Source organism: Leiobunum rupestre, chromosome 3 (genome assembly GCF_980474605.1).
Source record: "Leiobunum rupestre chromosome 3, qqLeiRupe1.1.hap1, whole genome shotgun sequence".
In the NCBI taxonomy this organism is placed as follows: domain Eukaryota; kingdom Metazoa; phylum Arthropoda; class Arachnida; order Opiliones; family Sclerosomatidae; genus Leiobunum; species Leiobunum rupestre.
This window is the reverse complement of record NC_143386.1, coordinates 32,095,797-32,119,908: the sequence shown is the minus strand read 5'-3', so window position 1 is coordinate 32,119,908 and position 24,112 is coordinate 32,095,797. Positions and strand designations below refer to the sequence as shown.

At 35.9% G+C, this 24,112-nt stretch overlaps 1 protein-coding gene across 1 annotated transcript; it reads left to right on the top strand.

The window, feature by feature from the left end:
• Positions 1-1,001: 1,001 nt before the first annotated feature.
• On the top strand, positions 1,002-23,288 carry LOC149951500 (uncharacterized). The gene is made up of 6 exons (XM_090169562.1): positions 1,002-1,037; positions 2,362-2,442; positions 19,410-19,764; positions 20,738-20,977; positions 22,348-22,758; positions 23,192-23,288. The coding sequence occupies exons 1-5, from the start codon at positions 1,002-1,004 to the stop codon at positions 22,746-22,748; spliced, it is 1,113 nt and encodes a 370-aa protein (XP_090025688.1). The 3' UTR covers positions 22,749-22,758; positions 23,192-23,288.
• Positions 23,289-24,112: the final 824 nt, after the last annotated feature.

Below are 24,112 nucleotides of genomic sequence, written 5' to 3'. Positions count from 1 at the left end.
AGCCTAGCCTAGCTGATTACCAAATCTTACCTGTGTGGCGCCTGTCTCGCGCAATCGACGATGAACATTTGCGAAAATTAGTGGGTTCAAGATATTCCTGTTTGGATACTTTTCACGGTAAATTTGTTGAACAGCATATGCATTATCATCCGCTACGTAAACTTAATGTCTGCACGTTCTTCAGTCGTGTGGTTTTCTCTTCGCCATGACGACCAACTTTGATAACGTAAATTAACCTAGGCTTAAAAACTAGCTTCTAGAACTGTCGAAGTTTGCTGGAGGTTAAGAACGAGGCCTAGCTGTCAGCCTGTCTGTTTCGGAACTTTCGCTTGACATATGTATCGTCTCGCTGGCTCGCGCGCTTAAGGTTAGGTAGGCCTTACCAAACTTACCGAAGGTAACTAGTCTATATCAATCATATCCTATTTGGGAAATTGGATTGAAACTTTGAAAGGGAAGAAAAAAAATATGATTTAAAAATGTGCTAACTAAACCTTGATAGCTCAATAACTCATAAAATCAGTTACTTTTCGGAGGAGAGTGGAAACCTAGCCCCAGCGAGGCCCCTTCAAATCGCTACACATATTTTGATAAAGGGGGAAAATCCACTACCATATACAGTCGCGTTTTTGTTATATCCGTTGCTCTACTAACGCAACTGCCCAATTGAAATCGTCCCCTTTTATGAGGCCGCCGCTTTTAATCATATTTAAACCAAAAATGACAACGCTTTATTCAAGGAACAATATTTCAATCACCCTGTACATTAACTTGATAAGCGCAATATAGCCAATTAAAATGATATTTAAGCAGCAGTATCTCAACAACTTAGTGCATTAACAATGATCCCAATAACCTTTCATTGATCCATTGAAAACTCAGTCAGTACATAAACGGCGCTTGAACTACTCACCGCCAAAAATTAGCCAAAAGATTCTGGAACATTTGGGTACACAATGAGTTAAAAATATCTTCAAATAATTAACCGGGCATTACCCAACATGAGTGATTCCAAGAATCCTGTTGACATAGCGCCAGTAAGGGCATGATATCTTCTATCTCGGGAGTTATCGTTTTTACACACAATCCTAAGGATTTGTGTGTATTAGTCTCACGTACAGTGTAGCCGTTGCCGATGCCGCCGATGGCGCCTTGTCGCGCATACCTCTTCAGCGGTTAGGGCTCGAAGAGTCAATGATATCTCGTTCGAATGTACAGACATCGCCATTGATAGCCTTTCATAAAGTTTTCAAATCGGAGCCCAAGAAGTTGGGCATTTGCCCAATTTACTATTTTCTGTGATTTCCTTTATGTGGTAGATATTTTCTTTAAAATTAAGTCCGATAACGTTAAAAAAAATATTATTGAATAGGTTAGGATTCAGTTGAACTACAACTTCGTTATATCAGTAAATATTAAATTTAAGTATAGTTTTCGGGGTTATTTACCGGACCCCAATGTTCGTGGTTTTATATTTCCGCCTGAAAGTCGACATAACGTTCCTTAATTTAAGTCCGATTTTCATGAAAGTTATATTTTTTAATAGCTGTGGTTTACATTTAACCTAGAATTGCAAATACGTTCCTTAAATTTAATTCTAAGTAAGGTTTTTTGGGCAGCGTATACGGACCCCCGCAATTTCCAACATTGTAAATCCGCGTGTTTATATAGGTCTACGCGCCCGTTTCCCTCTGGCGTTTTTCAAGGCCGTTCAGAGTGGGCCGCGCTTTCAACGTATGAGCAGATGTAACAATTTAGTATGACAGTAATCGGCCTAGTCTTCGGCGTTTAACCAGAAGTAACAAATAAGCGTCATCAGAAGAGACTAATAAGTGTGATCAGAAGTAACTAATAAGTACTAGAAGAAATAAGTGTGACACTCAACGGCTGACTAGTAGTAACAAATAAGTGTGATCAGAAGTTAAAAATAAAAGTGAAGAATCATTTTTCCATGATTGTAGAACTCTCCGTAGAGGATTTCAAGCTCGGAGATCAAATATTTCGAGGTAGATGGCGTTAATTTATTTATCCTCAATTGGTACTAAATCCAAATATCACAATAGTGCGTAAATGGACTGTGTGGTTAACCGAATTCTCGAAATACCTCATTCAAAAATCAAAATTCCAACTTGTTGATGCTACTAAAAATATGCCACTCATCAGAGCTAACTAAAAATAGTGTTGTAGACAATCGAAGTTCATTTAGGAAAAACATAGATTTCAAAGCTAAAATTAGTAAGAATAACTTAAATGGGAAAATTACCAACTTTTTGGACCCCGTCGCCGAAATGAATACTGTTCTATTAAGGGTTTACCCTTTTTTGTAATTTGATGTATCATTTACCATTGTAACCCTAATAGATTAAGAGTTATAACCTGAACGGCGGCGGCGACCTCGGTGGCTACGTGCCAACTGAAAATGGTACGCTGACAATTTTGAGTGTAAAAAGTACCACTTATATCAAATGTGGACTCGGTCATGAGATGCTGCTCCGGTGGCAAAATCTACTTAATGCGGGAATACACTGTCTAATGATTGGATTGTAAATAAATTATGATCATGATTGGTGGGACAATTCGAGTAATATATCTGTTTAACGGTCATCTGAAGAACACGCGGCTTTGAAAGAGAAGAAAATAGTTAGTGCTAGAGTCGATGGACGTCACTCTGTTCAATGCACCCCCTTTTATCTCCAACAGATGTTTAGCGCTTTTTACCTGTATACGTATACAAGCGAACTTAATCTACAGTTAATCTCCAAAACGATTACTACACAAGTTCGTAATTCAGAAATATTTATTTTATGATTAATTATTTTGTGATAAATGGTACATGTATTCGATCTTCATTTGTATTTAAGATGGTGGATAGATGTTTGGGGATCAATCTAGCTGGTCGTCTCGCTAACTTAAATAAATACCTTCTTCGATCGAGAAAGAGGAGTTCTGCACTTGTTGTGAAGTGTGAGAACCACAATAGGTTTTCTTTAAGAATGTTTCTTTTCGGTTTTAATCTAGATCTGACGTCCCTGTCTTTTGCTTCTACTATGCAGGGTGTTTCAAAAGGTTATGCAAAAAGTTTAAGGAATTGGAGGGGGTGAGTTGAGAAGTATGCCTGTTTTTTCCCCATTTTCCTACGATGAGTTCAAAGAGCGCCAGAGAGCTTCAAAGTGTGGCCTACTAGCCCCTGGAAGTAGGCTACAACAAGCGCCAAACCAAGCAGCAGGGAAATGTGAACATTAAGGTTTGGGTTCGTGTGATAGGTAAAAAAGGACTTTGTAAACAAAACGAGGTAACCAGCGTAAAAATCTAAACATAAACAGTATTTAAAGTCCTTGCTGCTTGGTTTTGCGCTTGTTCCAGCCTACTTGCAGGGGCTAGTAGGCCACAATTTGAAGATCTCTGGCACTCTTTTAAATCGGGAAAAAACAGACATACTTCTGGAAAAGGATCCTGCAAGTCAAATTTTGGCGAGATACATTAGCGAAGGCTGGCCTTCTTCCCGTAAGAAATGCCACAAATATCAAAGTCCTTTGGCCAATCCAGGAGGAGTTCTATAGCGAGGAAGGAATGATATATCGAGGAGAGCGCTTGTTTATCCCGGCCAATTTTTAACCACAAAAACTGAGCCAAATTCACGCAGCACACCAAGGAATAGTGGCGTGTATAGCTAAAGCTAAACAGCATGTCTATTGGCCGGGAATGACCCAATATATAACCGAGTACATAAGACAATGTATACTCTAAAAACACAACACTCGAAATTGAATGCATCAGCATTCAATGCCTTGCCACTGTGGTGGAATGCTTTACCATTCAAATGTAAATGCTCACGGGGGCGTTCAACTTTGACTGCTAGGTTAACATTCAATATTGAAAGCGAAGATTCAATCCTGAATGATAAAGCATTCAAAGCCGATAGTCACACAGTTCATCTTTGATTGCTGAAGTTCCAATTTAAGCGATCCGCCGTTCAAATTTAACTCTTTTGGCGATCATATTTACCTGAAATGGCGTTCAAATGTGCGTGATTTAATATTCAAATTTAAGTCTTTTGACGTTCAAATTTAAGTGTTCCGGCGTTCAAATGTAGGTTTTAGAGTTCATATTTAAGTATTGGGTCGATCATATTTACCTGAAATGGCGTTTAAATGTGCGTGATTTATCACTCAACTGTGTCTTTAGGCGTTCAAATTTAAGCGTTCCGGCGTTCAAATTTAAGTATTTTGGCGTTCAAATTTAAGTCATGGGTCTATCATATTTACCCGAAATGGCGTTCAAATATGCGTGATATATCATTCTAATGTAAGTCTTTAGGCGCTCAGATTTAAATGTTCCGGCGTTCAAATATAAGTCTTTTGGCGATCAAATGTACCTGAATTGCTGTTCAAATTTAAGCGATATGTCGTTCAATATAACGACAATTGAGCTTCACATTAACGCGTACAGGCGTGCGTGAATCATTTTTATTATATGGTGAATTTGAGGCGACAAATATGTTTAATTGTTTATGTGCTAGAAAGGGAACAAGTAAGCTTACAGCCTTAATAAGTTCATAGTTTAGAAAATACGTTTTTATTGAAATTTAAACTTTATTCTTTAAACAAAATTAAAGTGTATTCTAAAGCATGATCCGTAAACTTATAGTTATTCTGTAAGTCTATTAACAATGCCTACTACCGGCGACGAAACATCCGTTGTTACAATTTTAAAAAACACTTTCTGGAAATTCTTCATCCATTGTTTTTCTCAAGGAAGTCGGATACTCAAGTATGGTATCCAGAAAACAAGGATGCGACTGTCATTCTTATAGAGTTGACGTCAAATGACACCCCGTCAATTTTAAACTCCAAGGGAGAATTGAATATTTCTCTAATGTTTTCATTTTGGAATACTATTTTCAGTGTATTCACATTTGGATCCTGTATGAAATATAAAAATATAAATTTTGTAAAATATAAAACAGCATGTTTTAAAAAATTATTCTCACTTTAAACGTGAACTATGAAACTATGTGGTAATTCACCACTTCAGTATTTATTATGCCATTTACGGAAGTTTTCCGAGAGCACATATTATATAAATTTTGTAGAAACGGAAGAAGGAAATTGCATACTAAGCAGTTCTCTTCTTTAATAGTAGATGGCGCGTCAGTCACTGCGTTTGCGCAGATCGTGTTACTGAAGTGGTGAATTATCTTGATTTTTCATTATGGGTTTCTTCGATTTACCCCTCTTTGCACCTTTTTTTTTCATTTTCTTCATTATGGGTTTCTTCGATTTACCCCTCTTTGCACCTTTCTTTTCATTTTTCTTCATTATGGGTTTCTTCGATTTACCCCTCTTTGCACCTTTCTTTTCATTTTTCTTCATTATGGTTTTCTTCGATTTACCCCTCTTTGCACCTTTCTTTTCATTTTTCTTCATTATGGGTTTCTTCGATTTACCCCTCTTTGCACCTTTCTTTTCATTTTTCTTCATTATGGTTTTCTTCGATTTACCCCTCTTTGCACCTTTCTTTTCATTTTTCTTCATTATGGGTTTCTTCGATTTACCCCTCTTTGCACCTTTCTTTTCATTTTTCTTCATTATGGTTTTCTTCGATTTACCCCTCTTTGCACCTTTCTTTTCATTTTTCTTCATTATGGGTTTCTTCGATTTACCCCTCTTTGCACCTTTCTTTTCATTTTCTTCATTATGGGTTTCTTCGATTTACCCCTCTTTGCACCTTTCTTTTCATTTTTCTTCATTATGGGTTTCTTCGATTTACCCCTCTTTGCACCTTTCTTTTCATTTTCTTCATTATGGGTTTCTTCGATTTACCCCTCTTTGCACCTTTCTTTTCATTTTTCTTCATTATGGGTTTCTTCGATTTACACCTCTTTGCATCTTTCTTTTCATTTTTCTTCATTATGGGTTTCTTCGATTTACACCTCTTTGCACCTTTCTTTTCATTTTTCTTCATTATGGGTTTCTTCGATTTACCCCTCTTTGCACCTTTCTTTTCATTTTCTTCATTATGGGTTTCTTCGATTTACCCCTCTTTGCACCTTTCCTTTCATTTTTCTTCATTATGGGTTTCTTCGATTTACCCCTCTTTGCACCTTCCTTTTCATTTTCTTCATTATGGGTTTCTTCGATTTACCCCTCTTTGCACCTTTCTTTTCATTTTTCTTCATTATGGGTTTCTTCGATTTACCCCTCTTTGCACCTTTCTTTTCATTTTTCTTCATTATGGGTTTCTTCGATTTACCCCTCTTTGCACCTTTCTTTTCATTTTTCTTCATTATGGGTTTCTTCGATTTACACCTCTTTGCACCTTTCTTTTCATTTTTCTTCATTATGGGTTTCTTCGATTTACACCTCTTTGCACCTTTCTTTTCATTTTTCTTCATTTTGGGTTTCTTCGATTTACACCTCTTTGCACCTTTCTTTTCATTTTTCTTCATTATGGGTTTCTTCGATTTACACCTCTTTGCACCTTTCTTTTCATTTTTCTTCATTTTGGGTTTCTTCGATTTACACCTCTTTGCACCTTTCTTTTAATTTTTCTTCATTATGGGTTTCTTCGATTTACCCCTCTTTGCACCTTTCTTTTCATTTTTCTTCATTATGGGTTTCTTCGATTTACACCTCTTTGCACCTTTCTTTTCATTTTCTTCATTATGGGTTTCTTCGATTTACCCCTCTTTGCACCTTTCTTTTCATTTTTCTTCATTATGGGTTTCTTCGATTTACCCCTCTTTGCACCTTTCTTTTCATTTTTCTTCATTATGGGTTTCTTCGATTTACCCCTCTTTGCACCTTTCTTTTCATTTTTCTTCATTATGGGTTTCTTCGATTTACCCCTCTTTGCACCTTTCTTTTCATTTTTCTTCATTATGGGTTTCTTCGATTTACCCCTCTTTGCACCTTTCTTTTCATTTTTCTTCATTATGGGTTTCTTCGATTTACACCTCTTTGCACCTTTCTTTTCATTTTCTTCATTATGGGTTTCTTCGATTTACCCCTCTTTGCACCTTTCTTTTCATTTTTCTTCATTATGGGTTTCTTCGATTTACCCCTCTTTGCACCTTTCTTTTCATTTTTCTTCATTATGGGTTTCTTCGATTTACCCCTCTTTGCACCTTTCTTTTCATTTTTCTTCATTATGGGTTTCTTCGATTTACCCCTCTTTGCACCTTTCTTTTCATTTTTCTTCATTATGGGTTTCTTCGATTTACCCCTCTTTGCACCTTTCTTTTCATTTTTCTTCATTATGGGTTTCTTCGATTTACCCCTCTTTGCACCTTTCTTTTCATTTTTCTTCATTATGGGTTTCTTCGATTTACCCCTCTTTGCACCTTTCTTTTCATTTTTCTTCATTATGGGTTTCTTCGATTTACACCTCTTTGTACCTTTCTTTTCATTTTCTTCATTATGGGTTTCTTCGATTTACCCCTCTTTGCACCTTTCTTTTCATTTTTCTTCATTATGGGTTTCTTCGATTTACCCCTCTTTGCACCTTTCTTTTCATTTTTCTTCATTATGGGTTTCTTCGATTTACCCCTCTTTGCACCTTTCTTTTCATTTTTCTTCATTATGGGTTTCTTCGTTTTACCCCTCTTTGCACCTTTCTTTTCATTTTTCTTCATTATGGGTTTCTTCGATTTACCCCTCTTTGCACCTTTCTTTTCATTTTTCTTCATTATGGGTTTCTTCGATTTACCCCTCTTTGCACCTTTCTTTTCATTTTTCTTCATTATGGGTTTCTTCGATTTACCCCTCTTTGCACCTTTCTTTTCATTTTTCTTCATTATGGGTTTCTTCGATTTACCCCTCTTTGCACCTTTCTTTCCCTTAATACTGAATAGTTGGTCCCTTAATGTATGACCTCCTTTTCCTCGTTTAAGATGACTTGCTATTAACTCTTGGATCCTGGCATGTATCATTTTTCTTGTCCACTCATAATAAAAATTTTCAACTCTATATTTTGCCCACTCTATTCCTACGGGCAATGCTTCATAAAACAGCTGTTCTTCCATTATTTATAACATAAAATAAAAATATATTGCACGTATTAAAACTCAACTACTACGACCAGTACGACTTCCACACTCCCGGACCCATGCAACCCTTATAGGCCAGTGCAATTAGAGTTTTATACGGGGAATTTTAGGTAAATCTGGATTTTGGCATATCAATAGAACTTACCGTAGAAAAAATATACTGAAAGTCCCAAGCTGAAGGACGCTTGCGTTCCAAGATTTACTATATTGCCTATAGCTTCGGTTCTAATTGTCACAATTATTCGTACTATATATAAATTAAAAGCTACAACCATGCACTATATTTCATTTCATATAATGTTATTAGCTATCTATAGCCAGTTTTGAAATTCCACGCTTTTTAAATTGACCCACCCACTTTTCTTTTGACAATTTTTAATATTATTCAAGACCCAGTAACAAATTAAAATATTTGTGTAAATTGACAAATATAATTAAATCATATCTTTCATTCGATATATTGTGGAAGAAAATCCAACTAACAAGATTAACGATATTTGAAATTTAATGTTTCGAAATTTCAAAAACAAGCTGGTCAAGGCCAAAATAAATAAAGCCGGTTGATAAAGTAATTAACGAATTAATCCTCCTAGAGATAACAATGACGAAATAAATGCAAAAATTGATATTTTTATATTAAGTCTTTAGCATTCAAGTTTGCGTCGTCGCCGTTTTCCAATATGGACGCCAATTTACAAAATTTTTGTAATAAATATATTTTGGCAACAAATTCGCTTAAAACACAATTTCAGCTGCTAAAGCATTTTGTTCTGATCTCAACCAGATAAAACATATCGAAGGATTCTTGCGGCGCCATTTTCCAAAATGGCCGCCTGATATTTTTGGAAAATTGATTAAAATGTATTTGTCAATAATGCAAGTTTATTAACATAAAAAAACTAATTCTATAACATTTGTGTGAGTTTGAATGTTTTAAATTTTCATAACCAAAATTAGTGCACTATCTAAAATTTTGCATTATCCTCGTCGTCATAAGACATTGAACCCGCATTGTGGCAACTGTTCCCACGACAGTGTGCGCACATTGCTAAATTGAATTTAGATTTTAGAATCATTGTAAACAGAACGCCTGAAGAGGGGTTTCGACCCGAAAGCTAGCGTAAACCTTTAATTTTAATAAAATATTGAACCATGAAGTATCCGTCGTGCAATAATTTTGTAAATTTAGTATAGGACCACCGTGCCCTCATACGGAGGCCCGCCGCCCCACAGCAGGCTACCCAATCCGCCGAGGCGGCCAGTTTGCCTGGACCCTCTCCGTTAGCCTGAGTTGAAGTTCAGTTTCCAGCCCAAACCTGACCGAAGTCGGAGGTGGAGATAGGACCATTTGATCAGAGCTAACATCTCCAAGTGCGCCACCGCCCTTATGGGTTACAAGAGCCGGACCCCGACTCCCCGGTAAAACCACCAGTTATTGCCTCTGGGAAGGGACATGTAACACTCGATAGTCTTTGGTTTTTATTGATTTTTCGGGAAGCATGTTTGCCAGCTGGTTGACGTACATTAATTAATTAACCCATTTACGGCCAGACTATGGTGACAGGAATATTATTTTTTTTTGCACTTCACTAATTGCAGTAACCACAATAAGTCGGTCGGCGTCCTCTTGTGCTCCTCCCCCCCCCCCCTTTCGATGGCCGTTAAATTTATATGTGGTTCTGAGCACCAGACGTCACTAGCGTGCCGGGAAGACGTCACGAAAATCCACTCCTTTTAAAATTCATTCCCGTTAAAAATCGCAAAAAAAATAAAAAAAGCCATCGAAAAAATCATTCGATAGTAATTTTGCAGCTGAAATTGTATTTTTAGCGACTTCCGCTGCCAAAATATAAGCGTAAATTAGCGTCCATAATGGAAAATGGTGACGAATCAAACTAGATCGCTAAAGACTTAACATAAAAGTATAAATTTTTGCATTTATTTCGTCATTGTTATCTCTAGGAGGATTAATTCGTTAATTAATTTATCAACCAGCTTTTTTTATTTTGGTCTTGACCAGCTTGTTTTTGAAATTTCGAAACATTAAATCAAATATCTTTCCTCCTGTTAGTTGGATTTTCTTCCACAATATGTCGAATGAAAGATATGTTTTAATTATATTTGTCAATTTACACAAATATTTTAATTTGTTAGTGGGTTTTGAATAATATTAAAAATTGTCAAAAGAAAAGTGGGTGGGTCAATTTAAAAAGCGTGGAATTTCAAAACTGGCTATAGATAGCTAATAAAATAATATCAAATGAAATATAGTGCATGGTTGTAGCTTTTAATTGATATATAGTACGAATCATTCCGACAGTTAAAACCGAAGTTATAGGCAATAAAGTAAATCGCTCGTCGGCCATCTTGAATGGCCGACGCGCGATTTACTTTCTGGCCGCCATCTTGGAACGCAAGCGTCCTTCAGCTTGGGACTTTCAGTATATTGTTTCTAATGGTAAGTACTATTTCTACTCCAAAATCCAGATTTTACCTAAAATTCCCCGTATACGGCCCATTTTTACACACAATCCTAAGGATTTGTGTGTATTAGTCTCACGTACAGTGTAGCCGTTGCCGATGCCGCCGATGCCGCCGATGCCGCCGTGTCACGCATACCTCTTCAACGGTTAGGGCTAGAAGAGTCAATGATATCTCGTTCGAATGTACAAACATCGGCATTGATAGCCTTTCATCAAGTTTTCAAATCGGAGCCCAAGAAGTTGGGCATTTGCCCAATTTACTATTTTCGGTGATTTCCTTTATGTGGTAGATATTTTCTTTAAAATTAAGTCCGATAATGTTAAAAAAAATATTATTGGATAGGTTAGGATTCACTTGAAATACAACTTCGGTTATATCAGTAAATATTAAATTTAAGTATAGTTTTCGGGGTTATTTACCGGACCCCAATGTTCGTGGTTTTATATTTCCGCCTGAAAGTCGACATAACGTTGCTTAATTTAAGTCCGATTTTCATGAAAGTTATATTTTTGAAGAGCTGTGGTTTACACTTAACCTAGAATTGCAAATACGTTCCTTAAATTTAATTCTAAGTAAGGTTTTTTGGGCAGCGTATACGGACCCCCGCAATTTCCAACATTGTAAATCCGCGTGTTTATAGAGGTCTACGCGCCCGTTTCCCTCTGGCGTTTTTCAAGGCGCTTTCGACATATGAGCAGAAGTAACAATTAAGTATGACACTGATCGGCCTAGTCTTCGGCGTATGACCAGAAGTAACAAATCAGTGTGCTCAGAAGTAACAAATAAGTGTGATCAGAAGTAACAAATAAGTGTGATCAGAAGTAACTAATAAGTCACTAGAAGAAATAAGTGTGACACTCAACGGCTGACTAGTAGTAACAAATAAGTGTGATCAGAAGTAAAAAATAAAAGTGACACTGATCGAAGGAATCTTCGATGCTTTCAAGGTATGACTAGAAGTAACAAATAAGTGTAAATATTATACTCCGCAAATACGTTCCTTAAATTTAATTCTAACTAAGGTTTTTTGGGCAGCGTATACGGACCCCCTCAATTTCCAACATTGTAAATCCGCGTGTTTATAGAGGTCTACGCGCCCGTTTCCCTCTGGCGTTTTTCAAGGCCGTTCAGAGTGGGCCGCGCTTTCAACGTATGAGCAGAAGTAACAATTAAGTATGAGACTGATCGGCCTAGTCTTCGGCGTATGACCAGAAGTAACAAATAAGTGTGATCAAAAGTAACTAATAAATGTGATCAGAAGTAACTAATAAATGTGATCAGAAGTAACTAATAAATGTGATCAGAAGTAACTAATAAATGTGATCAGAAGTAACTAATAAATGTGATCAGAAGTAACTAATAAGTTACTAGAAAAAATAAGTGTGATCAGAAGTAACTAATAAGTTACTAGAAGAAATAAGTGTGACACTCAACGGCTGACTAGTAGTAACAAATAAGTGTGATCAGAAGTAAAAAATAAAAGTGACACTGATCGAAGAAATTTTCGATGCTCTCAAAGTATGACTAGTAGTAACAAATAAGTGTAAATATGTTTATATGTGTGACCGTGGATATATTTTGGTTGCGATACCGGCGTTGCAGGTTGCTGTGAATAGCTCAAACAAACTTAACACATTAGAAAGATTGTGTGTATTCCGACCGTCGTACGTCTTGTTATTAGTTCCAAATCTATATATATATATATATAGAGTGGGACTATTGTTTTCGTTAGAATGTTGTGAAGTGTCGTAGTCGTCGTCGTCGTCCACCTTTTAAACACCTTCCATATCTTTTGAACGGGGTGACATAACCCCGCCGTTTATTCTAAGAATGCTTAATATGGTTGCCACTATCTGCACAACCAAGTTTCACGGGTTAAATTTAGTTAGCGGCGCTTTGCCAGCCCCTTCTAACCGACCCCCTTAGACACTTCTAAAAAAATACGCAGTCTTACAATTTTGGATACGATTGACTTTTAAATTTCGTTTGAGTTTTAATCTATATAACCGCTATACCTCTACAATGTGCGCACGTTTCAGCTCTGTCGTGGAAACAGGGGGCGCAAAAGCCCCCCTGTGACACTTACTTATCGAAGCCACGTATGGCCAGAAGTAACAAGTAAGTGTGACACTTACTTATCGAAGCCACGTATGGCCAGAAGTAACAAGTAAGTGTGACACTTACTTGTCGAAACCGCGTATGGCCAGAAGTAACAAGTAAGTGTGACACTTACTTGTCGAAGCCACGTATGGCCAGAAGTAACAAGTAAGTGTGACACTTACTTATCGAAACCGCGTATGGCCAGAAGTAACAAGTAAATGTGACACTTACATATCGAAGCCGCGTATGGCCAGAAGTAACAAATAACTGTGACACTCACTTATCGAAGCCGCGTATGGCCAGAAATAACAAATAAGTGTGACACTTACTTATTGAAGCCGCGTATGGCCAGAAGTAACAAATAAGTGTGACACTCACTTAACGGAGCCGTGTATGGCCAACGCTATTCGCGTGCGATTTGAGGTATAACTTTGAAACTGGATTTAGTTATTAGGATGGGTATTGCGGGAATTTTACCAGACTTAATTTTAAATTAACGAAGGCTTAGAATTTTTACGCAGTCTTAGCATTTTGGATCCGATTGACTTTTAAATTCCGTTTCATTTTTAATCTATATTACTGCTATATATCTTCATTGTGTGCACGTTTCATCTCTGTCAGGTAAACAGGGGGCGCAACAGCCCCCGTTTTCCGATTTTGAGCGTTGATTTACGCAGAGTACGAAAGTTCCCAAAAATCTCCCGGGTAAAGCGTTATTAATAGATAAGTTCCTATTGGATTTGAGATACTGAACCCAAACTTAGAAAACAGATAAAGAAGCTTACGTCTGACGCTATGCTTAACCCTTTTGACAAACGCCAAGGCTTAGTGAAAAATGAATAATCTTCGTAGTTCCTATTGGATTTGAAATATGGGGCTTCAACTTCGAATATAGGTAAAGGTGGTTACGTTTGGCACTATGCTTAACCATATTAACACGCGCCAAGGCTTATAGATCCTACACAAATTTTCTTCGTAGTTTGGACTGGATTTGATATACGGGGCTCAAACGTTTAATACAGTTAAGAAGCTGAAGTCTGACCCTAAGTTTAACTCTTTTAACCCGCGCCAAGGGTTAATGAGCGTATGCGAATTTTCTTCGTAGTTCCTATTGGATTTGAGATACGGAGCTCAAACTTAGAATACAGATAAAGAAGCTTACGTCTGACGTTTTGCTTAAACCTTTTGACACGCGCCAAGGCTTAGAGAATAATTAATTAATTCCTCCATGTGGAGCTAATATTACGGCCTTGGCCGACTTGTTTTATCTGCCCTGGCCTATTAAGCCTAGGTACGCAGACGATGTTACACACGATTTTCTTTTTACAAGCTATTGATCTTTCCTCTCACTAGATGTCGAAGTAATCTACCCGTGATGCACTAGAATTTTTCCTCTCCCGCGGGCGGGCTGAAATCCGTTCGGTTTTTACTTCCTCCCTCTCCCAATAAAAAGGAGGTCGTTGATAATTTCGGTTCATGTATTTCTGATTATAAACATTCATTTTTTTGGAAGATTCATCCTGTTTATATAAGTTAAAAGCTCCATTTCATCTTTCAATAAGTTCTTCTTGGGTGTTATTACCCGCAAGAATGTATTTATTTATACTCAGGGAGAATGAATATGTCGAGATTATTTTTAGCGTTTCTCCAATTCCACCCGTTGGGCCCCCGGTATGCTCCTCCGCTTTAATAAAATCAAATAATACTGCAATCTCATTGGTTCTTAAAAATTACGTTTTTCGACGCGATTAACGCTGCAGCGAGGACACAAAAAAATAAGACCGCCTCCTTTTTCCCTCCCCCCCCCCCCTTAGCGTGACGGGGTTAGGGCCTCAACGCGTCCGTCGATAGTCTCGACATATTCATTCTCCCTGAGTATAAATAAATACATTCTTGTTACCCGCTTGTAGTTAAAAGCAGTTCTTTACGTTTTTGATCCAAGAATTTGAATTTTCTGGCGAATGGCCGCACAGGATGGACCCCGTTGCCGGCTTATAATATTACCCGCTGCTTGTTGCAGCCTACTTCCAGGGGCTAGTATGCCACACTTTGAAGCTCTCTGGCGCTCTTTCAACTCATCGTAGGAAAATGGGGAAAAAACAGGCATACTTCTCAACTCACCCCCTATCACCCGTTTAAATTTTTCCATAACCTTTTTATATCCACGAATGTCAAGAACATATTTCGCTTTAGACATCTGAACCCATTCAACTTTCATTTTTTGAATTATTAATTTTAAAGGAAACTTTTTTTTTTATTCACTTAAAAAATTACATTTTAATTTTGATATGAAATTAGAGATTTTTCGTAGATCTTTATAATGATATTTTGGGTCCAAATATTTTGACTGTGGGAAATGGGCTTTGGATAAATGGGTTCATACCCCCGGGCCCGACAAATTAATTTGTCTATAATTATTTTCAAATAATGTTTTGTCCAAAAATTTCATCGATTTTGGTTCAAAAATTAAACAAAATACAAAAAATATATATTTTCCAAATTTTCATTTTATTTTGACCCTAACGACAATGAAAACTAAGATATTTGAAAGATTAATCAAAAACATTTCTATTTTTTTCCGAACAATATTACTCAAAAATCAGTAACACCTAAGAATACAAACCGGATCACCTTAGTACGCCCTTTAACTTAATTTTGTAATCGTCTCGAAGGCATATTTGTCCGAAGTACCGCGTTATTTCTTATTAAATTTAACGGGCCTATTACCGTTGTTCATCGCCTTAACAAACAAAAACCACGTAACTTCGTACGTAAATCTTAAGAAGATACGTGGTTTTGGTTTCACGCCAACGTGTTTTATTTTATTTCTAGAACGACATGGAATTTTTGTTAAATCAGTTTATTCATACTTTAATTAAACCTTTTCACGGTACTAATCTTGATATTTTTTGTTAAAACTGTACTTTACAGTGGCGGCAGCGGTATGGCTTACCTTGATATTTGAAAATTTCCCTAAAACTAATACTAAGATTATTTTTTAATTACATTTATTTTTAAAGCAAGAATGAAATTCAAATCAAAGGAGTCGCCAAATCCTTCGAAGAGGCTCCATAAAGTAGAGGGGCAACACATACTTGGCGCTGGTCTAGCAAACGTTATTTTTGTAGCGATAAATCGGAGCTCATCAAATACATCAAATGCTTTGTACTCTCGCCAGCTGAAATAATCACATAGCCGCGACAGAAACAGTAAGATACACTTACAAATAAACAATGACCAAGATCGGTTTAAATCACATTCCCGAAAATATTTAAATCCTTCACGGGTTGACTCCTCGTGACCTTTTATTTCCGTAATCCAACCCCTCGCGGCACCTTGCCGAAATAAACGTGTATAAAGAAATTAAATTACAAAAATTGTAGGCTATGACGCAAAAGATACGTAATTTCCCAGAGAGTGTCGAAAAACGTGAAGAAACAGCGACTATCATTGTCACGCCAGGTATAAAAATATTTCACGGATTTGAACATTAATTTCGCATTTAAAGGCTCGATTGTCGCCCGTCCCAAAGAAGCGGCTATTCAAAGAAAGTAAAAGTGAATGCACGACCTCCAAAAAGAAGAGACGAGGATGTTCGGGGGGTCCCAAAAATTGTTCCCTTTTTTCAAATTTAATGGGCAAAGCCATTAAGAAGGTACGTCCAAAGTCAGGGGTGTCATGCTAGAATGTTTTGGAGGTCTTAGCATCCACCCTTACTGTATCGTCTTCGGTTTTGGTTGGCTGTAGCTACGCAAGACTGACCAAGGAGTCGCGGAGTTTGCCAATTTTTGGGAGATGTATTTTTGAAAGGCCTATAAAAAGGGTTCCTCGAACGGGTGGAGGCGATTACAATAATCTTGGATTCTCAACCATGAAGACGCTGTTGGTATGTAACACTTTTCTCTTCGTCTTGTTACGGACGCGATTTACGGACACTTCTCTTAAATATTTAGATATAAATATACATAAATATATAATATAATATAGCACTGATTTTTCAAACCCAATTTAGTGCGTGGACGAAGTACAACATTTTATAGTAATTTGTAAAACTATTACATAGTGAAAATATGGTGATGTGGTGTACGCATCCGCGGTTTGGTGAAATAATTCGCGTCCATTGAAAACTGCCTCGAGCCTGCAAAGGTGCATGTTCCATTATCAATTTTTAAAACGCCCATTTAAAATTAAAGTATGTTAAAGAAAATTTATGTTGGAAAAAACAACAGATATGATCGGAGCAATACGTACGTGTTTTTGAAAGCTTTTGCCAGCGCGTTTGCAAAGTCATTTAAGTGTTTGAGCAGCTACATTTTTGACAAGAAGGTGTGTGTCACCGTCAAGTACAATGTGTTGTTTTATTTTATATAACGGCATAAATTATGAACCGGCGGAAAATCTAATAGGAAATAATTTTCCGCTTAGCGTTTTCCGCAGTGATTACGTTTTATTTTCGGTCTAATCTCAAACCAGCTATAACATTTTTGACGTAACCAATCTTTTTATCGACTTATTTCAAAGTTATCCTAGAAACCAAAATATAAAGAGGTTAAAATAATTTTAAAATAATACAATAGTGGTATATATAAATATTTATTTGTTAAAATACATTTTAGAAAGCGCATCGAATTTATTTTGAGAAAACTATTTTAAAACGGTGTAAAATTAATTGTGTTACGTTAAAGTTTTGAAATTATTAATATTAACTAGTAATAGCAGAAGTATATAATAGTGTACTTCGTGGGAAGTATGAAAGCTTAGTCAAATCGAGTAATAACGGTGTTTCACTAACTGTGGCGAACGAATACTAATTTTATTAGTCATTGTAATCTTTCGAAAAGCTCTATTCTATTTCCATTTGGAATAGTTTGATAAAATAAAAATTTATTTCCGAAATGTCTTGCTAATAACATTCTCGATAGGGCAATTTAAATACTACATCCGTAACGGAAATATTCTATACTTCTGGTAATAAACCTTAACATTTTTATATCCTGAATAGTTTATACCATAAATAACAAAATTTACAATAAGTACGAAATTTTCTATTGAACCAAACATTTCTTCAACACTGACACTCTTAACCGGTTCCGACGTCGACCTGCAACGTAATTGAGTAGCATATTATCGTCCTTGGTCGTAGTACATTTTTCCTTGGGTTTATTTAGACACTATGGGGCTCTGTACCGAACTAAACCTTGATTGCGCAATAACTCTGAAAATCAGTTTTTTTATAATTCTCATACTTAAGTCAGGTTCACACTTACCCCTAAAATCACTTCGTTTTAGATAACTTGTTTCAAAAACCAGCGTGAGAAATTGCTTCGTGTTGGTTCGGGAAGCAACTCGTCCAAGTCGGTTCGCTTAGAATAACTCGTATTTTCAAAAATAATGGAAATAAAATTCTAAATAATGTCAAATAATATTTCTGTATGTATAGTAAATATGATTAACTAATTGTTTTGGAATGCATTTTAGTATTTTTTAATACTGGTCATAATTTGAAATGACGGGGTGAACAAGAATTATCGTTGGCGGTCAAAACTGGCATTCAAATCTTGGACGAATAATTACTGGACCCGAAACCTAATTTCGCAGTTGGTGCTTTTACGGCAGTGCCGCTTGTAGCGCCGTAGTGTCAAGTACTGAAAAGATTTCTATCCAAATACTAAACGGACTTAGCGGACGACGTTAGGCCTAGCGTTCTTAGCTCGTCACTGTCGTCAAAGCTTACACCTTTATTTCCATTTTGACTAGGCATTTTTAAATTTATAATCTATTTAAAATTTCACACAAACTATAAATACAAAAACATTAAAGCGAACTTCCTATTTAAATTAATTAAATCATTACCTTTCATTTTTATTCCAATACAATTATTATTGAATAATCTAAAGCCTATTAAAATTCCAAAAGCCTCACTTGTTTTAAAAACAGCAGAGCAGACGACGGAATGCTGACATTGTTACGCACGTGTTTTGTATAGACGGTTAAAAAAAATTTAACAAGCTCGCCAGTCCTCTTCCCAAAGGAAAGTTTTGTTTGGAAATGGGGGGGGGGGGATAAGTGGACGCTAGTGCCACCTATGGCCAAATAAATATTTATTTTCAAGGTTTTTTCCGTTAAAATTCGATTTTTGAAAGCTCGTCAGCGCAGCGTCTGCTATAAAAAATCCAAAGGCTTAGAGCTCTTTCAAACGTTAATTTTGGCTTAGATTCAAATTAGACCAAAATAAAGCTATTATTACCTTTTAACTGATATATTTTGATACATGATGTTTTTCTGTCTATTTCAGTTTATTGAAAATAACTATCGATAACCCATTGAATTTTACAAACAAATATAAGAAATCAATGACTAAGATGCGATCATGAATATGTTTTAAAGGGCAGCCATGTTTAATAAAATAAAAATATTATATAAAACGTAAATGCGGATGCGTATAATAGGATCTAAAGCCAACCAATCACGGTGTCCCTTCCCTCTATGACCCAGTTTTCTACGGTTACAATATTTGAAAGGTTTTTTTTTATTCGTCTACTTGGATACAAATATTTCGCGATTCTCTCGGTAGGAGCGCTGAGGGTCGAAGGAAATTGTTAAACCGGGGATTTGGCTTAGGTTTCAGGTCCAGTAATTATTCGTCCAAGTTCAAACCGACCTAAACTGGGTTTTAAGCTCTAGTGTGACCGTGGCTTTATTATTTAAGCTCTAGTGTGAAATAAGGTTATTTATGCTTATACCAGACGATACCAATAAGCAAAATCTTTCGTTACAGCTGTCATCACTTGTTCTGGCGATTTCCGTGACGAGGGCCCTCTCACAGGGATACTACTACTACAGTTCGGGCCCTTACTACAAAGGATACAGCGGATACTCCTCCAGCTACGGCGGCGGTGGCGGTGGTGGCTACGGTGGTGGCGGCGGCTACGGAGGCTACGGAGGCTACGGAGGCTATTACGGAGGTCTAGGTGGCAGCTACGGTGGCAGCTACGGCGGTCTCAGTTCCCTTTACGGAGATTACTCGTCAAAACTTTACGGACTGGGATACGGCCTTGGAAAGACGACGCAAAATCTGGCGGGCCTTTACGTCCTTGGATCCGGCCTGGGAGCGTTAGGAACGTTAGGAAGTGGTAATTTAGGAAATCGATACTTTACTTAGCCAAGGATCCTATATGTTAGAAGGATATGAGGCGAGGGACCAAAAATGGCAGGGCCGTCGGTGGGTCATGCGCGATAGAGAATCCGTCTTTAGATTCCGTCAAGGACAAAACATGGAGGAAGCACCGCCAACATTTGTCCTTGAGGGAATAGAAACAAGACGTCCCACGTTTAGAGGCTCTCTTAATATCGACGGCGCTGCCGGTGTTTTGAAAACACGAGCTGGCCGGAGGGCTACCTATCCTTCTAACATATAAGATCCTTGACTAAACTAGGCAGTGGCGTCACCAGGATTTCAAAACTGGTGGGGCTTAAGCCATAAGCACTAGTCAGGGGCGTCCTAGTGAATAATATGGCGGAGGGGGGGGGGGGGTTGTAAAGTTGAAACAATGAGGCCGACTAGGAAAAATGCAAATTTTTATGCCCATTTTTAAGTTCGAAGAAACTTTTCGACAAGTGAATAGTTTTTGGCCATCTTGTTGAAATGTTGCCTCCCCTCTTCAGCTTTGGATCCATTTTCTCTCCCACTAAAGAGCTTATGAACTCATTCTTAGGCATTGGCTGAACTATTCCAGGGCAACTTTTCAACAAGTTGGGCAAGCGTAAAGACATTTTTAGGAGGCACTTTTCGGAAATTTTTGGGGGCACTTCAGAAATTTTACAGGTGGCGCAAGCGCCGCCTAAAACACCCTAGCGACGCCACTGAAACTAGGGCTCGGCATTCGGATAAGAAATTTTCCGTTCATTTCTTTTAATTATCCGAATAGCAACTTATTTGTTGCGCATTAAATCGTAATATAGTCACGAATAATATCCATAAATAAACAGTTCATCGGATTTTTTAATGATTAATTGAAATTTTGGGGGTTAATTTACCCGTTTCCCCGAGCCCTAGTTACTAAACTATTAAATTTGGTAATTAAACTAGAACATTAATGATTCTAGGTGGTAATGCTCTAGGACTTGGACTGGGACTCTACGGCGTTGGTTCATTACTCGGCCAAGGCAATTATGGCTACGGTGGATACGGACCCTATTCCGCTTATTACGGCTACAGGCCACATTCCGGTTTTTACGGATACTCAAAGTCCATCTACGGGAATAAAGGCTCTTACGGCCTTTACGGAGGCGGCCTTGGCAACTATTACGGATTTGGCTACGGAAAGAATTATTTAGGATTGAGAGGTAAATATCAAAATTATTAATAAATTGTGATAATTCATATTAATAAATTTTAATTATTAATTGTGTGAATAAAAATTAATACATTTTAATTATTAATTGTATGAATAAAAATTAATACATTTTAATTATTAATTGTATGAATAAAAATTAATACATTTTAATTATTAATTGTATGAATAAAAATTAATACATTTTAATTATTAATTGTATGAATAAAAATTAATACATTTTAATTATTAATTGTATGAATAAAAATTAATACATTTTAATTATTAATTGTATGAATAAAAATTTAATACATTTTAATTATTAATTTTATGAATAAAAATTTAATACATTTTAATTATTAATTTTATGAATAAAAATTAATACATTTTAATTATTAATTGTATGAATAAAAATTAATACATTTTAATTATTAATTGTATGAATAAAAATTAATACATTTTAATTATTAATTTTATGAATAAAAATTTAATACATTTTTATTATTAATTGTATGAATAAAAATTAATACATTTTAATTATTAATTGTATGAATAAAAATTAATACATTTTAATTATTAATTGTATGAATAAAAATTAATACATTTTAATTATTAATTGTATGAATAAAAATTAATACATTTTAATTATTAATTGTATGAATAAAAATTAATACATTTTAATTATTAATTGTATGAATAAAAATTAATACATTTTAATTATTAATTGTATGAATAAAAATTAATACATTTTAATTATTAATTGTATGAATAAAAATTAATACATTTTAATTATTAATTGTATGAATAAAAATTAATACATTTTAATTATTAATTGTATGAATAAAAATTAATACATTTTAATTATTAATTGTATGAATAAAAATTAATACATTTTAATTATTAATTGTATGAATAAAATTTCATAAATTCTAATTATTTATTAATTGTATGGATAACAATTCATAAATTCTAATTATTTATTAATTGTAATAATTAAAATTAATGAATTATAATTATTAATCATTTTAATAATTAAAATTCATGAATTATAATTATTAATCATTTTAATAATTAAAATTCATGAATTATATTTATTAATTAATTTTAATAATAAGAATTCCTTAATTATAAATATTAATTAATTTTAATGAAAAATCAATTAATTATAAATATTTATTAATTTTAATGATTCTAATTCAAAAATTATAAATATTTATTAATTTTATTGATTCTAATTCATTAATTATAAATATTTATTAATTTAATGATTCGACATAAATTATAAGTAATTATAAATTTTAATAACTAAAACTAATAAATTTTTATTATTTAATAGTTTTTATTATTTAATAATTTTAACTATTATAATTTTAAATATTAAAGGGCAAGTAGCAGAAGGCGGTTACGGTAAAGGATATGTAGCGAAAACCGACTACGCTAAAACGCACGTAGCGGAAGCCGACTTTGGTAAAGAACACGTAGCATCTAGTGGCTACGGTAAAGAGCACGTAGCGTCTACCAGCTACGGCATCGGTAAAGGTGGATTCCATGGCTACGGAGGCTACGGAAACGGATATCAGCATGGTTACGGAGGCTCTGGAGGCTCTGGTGGCTACGGAGGCTACGGAGGCTATGGATCCTATGGAGGTTACGGTGGCTATGGAAACGGAGGGTATCGAGGCTACGGTTACGGATACAGCAAGTCCGGAGGCGGAGGCTACGGCGGATACAGCGGCTACAGTTTTAGTAGCGGAAATAAAAGTATTTTCGGGAAAAGACGATGACGAACTTAAGGTTTGTAAGCTACGTCACAGAAAAGTTAAAGGGAGTATAACCCCTCTTGTTTGGTAGGGAGCGCTTAGACTACACTGAGTAGCTTCCACAAGCCTTCCTAGCGAGGTGTGGCAAGGAGTTAGTTTGATCGGGTTTTTCACCCAAATTCACGAAAAATAACTCCTTTCTGCCCCTCGCTAGGAAGGCTTGTGGAAGCTACTCGGTGTAGTCTAAGCGCACCCTACCAAACAAGAGGGGTCATACTCCCTTTAAGCAAAATTGGGCGATAACAGGAACTTCAGAACGACTCCACAGCACTGCCAAGTTGGCTTCGCGAAAGCTTGGCTAAACTCTAGACGTTCCCGTTTAAACGTCGACCACTCAACCTCTCTTACGTTTTTTGAACGCATTCCTGACAAGAATATTTAATAACCGTTAGGTTAATTCTTTCCAGATCCTCCCAGACTCTGCCAAATCGACCCTTCCATAACAACGAAGATTTTCCATTGTATTCCATTTTGATTTTATGAATTACGCGTTTTTGTTTTGAATTTTATGTGCTCATTATTTATAATAAATTTGGTTTTTTATATTTATTCCCAAAGACGTTAATTCAATCCATCAAAATATTACATTATAACAGTAGTACATAATACCTCTCATAGAGAGAAGTATCCATTTTCGTTGACTGCAAATGTTATTCGTAGCCTCCCTGTGCTTTTTTAAAATATGCTTTGAGAAAATTTTTCTAAAACTATTACATATTAAAAAAATGGTCGGAAAAGGGTTAAATCGAATCGCATTCGGCCAACGAATTTAAGGGTTAATTTAAATATATTTTTATGCCATAATTCTAAACATCGTTCTTAATCAACACTAAGAAATTCATGGTAATATATCTCGTGTTATAAATTTTTCAATTTACGAAAAAACCTTCAAACTTAGCGTACCGAAACGTACACAAACCTAACATAATCTTAACAAACCTAACCTAATTAAAATAGACTAACCCCACCACACCAAAAATAACCTAGCCATACTAAACCTAACGTAACTTAAAATAGCCTAAGCCCTACCAAACCTAACCTACCCTAAACATCATAAACATGACAAAACTAAGACATGGCGATACTCAACCTAACGTGAAATAGACTAAGCTCCACAAAACGTAACAAACTAAACCTAACTAAACCTAGCCAAGCCAAAGCCATACCAAACTAAACCTAACCTTTAGAACCTAAAATATCCTAAGCCACACAAAACCTAACCTACTCTAACCCTAGCGTAAGGCTTACCAAACTAATCCTAAACTAAAACAGCTTGAGAGCCACCAAACCTAACCTAAGCCTGACCAAACTAAACCTAACCTAAAATA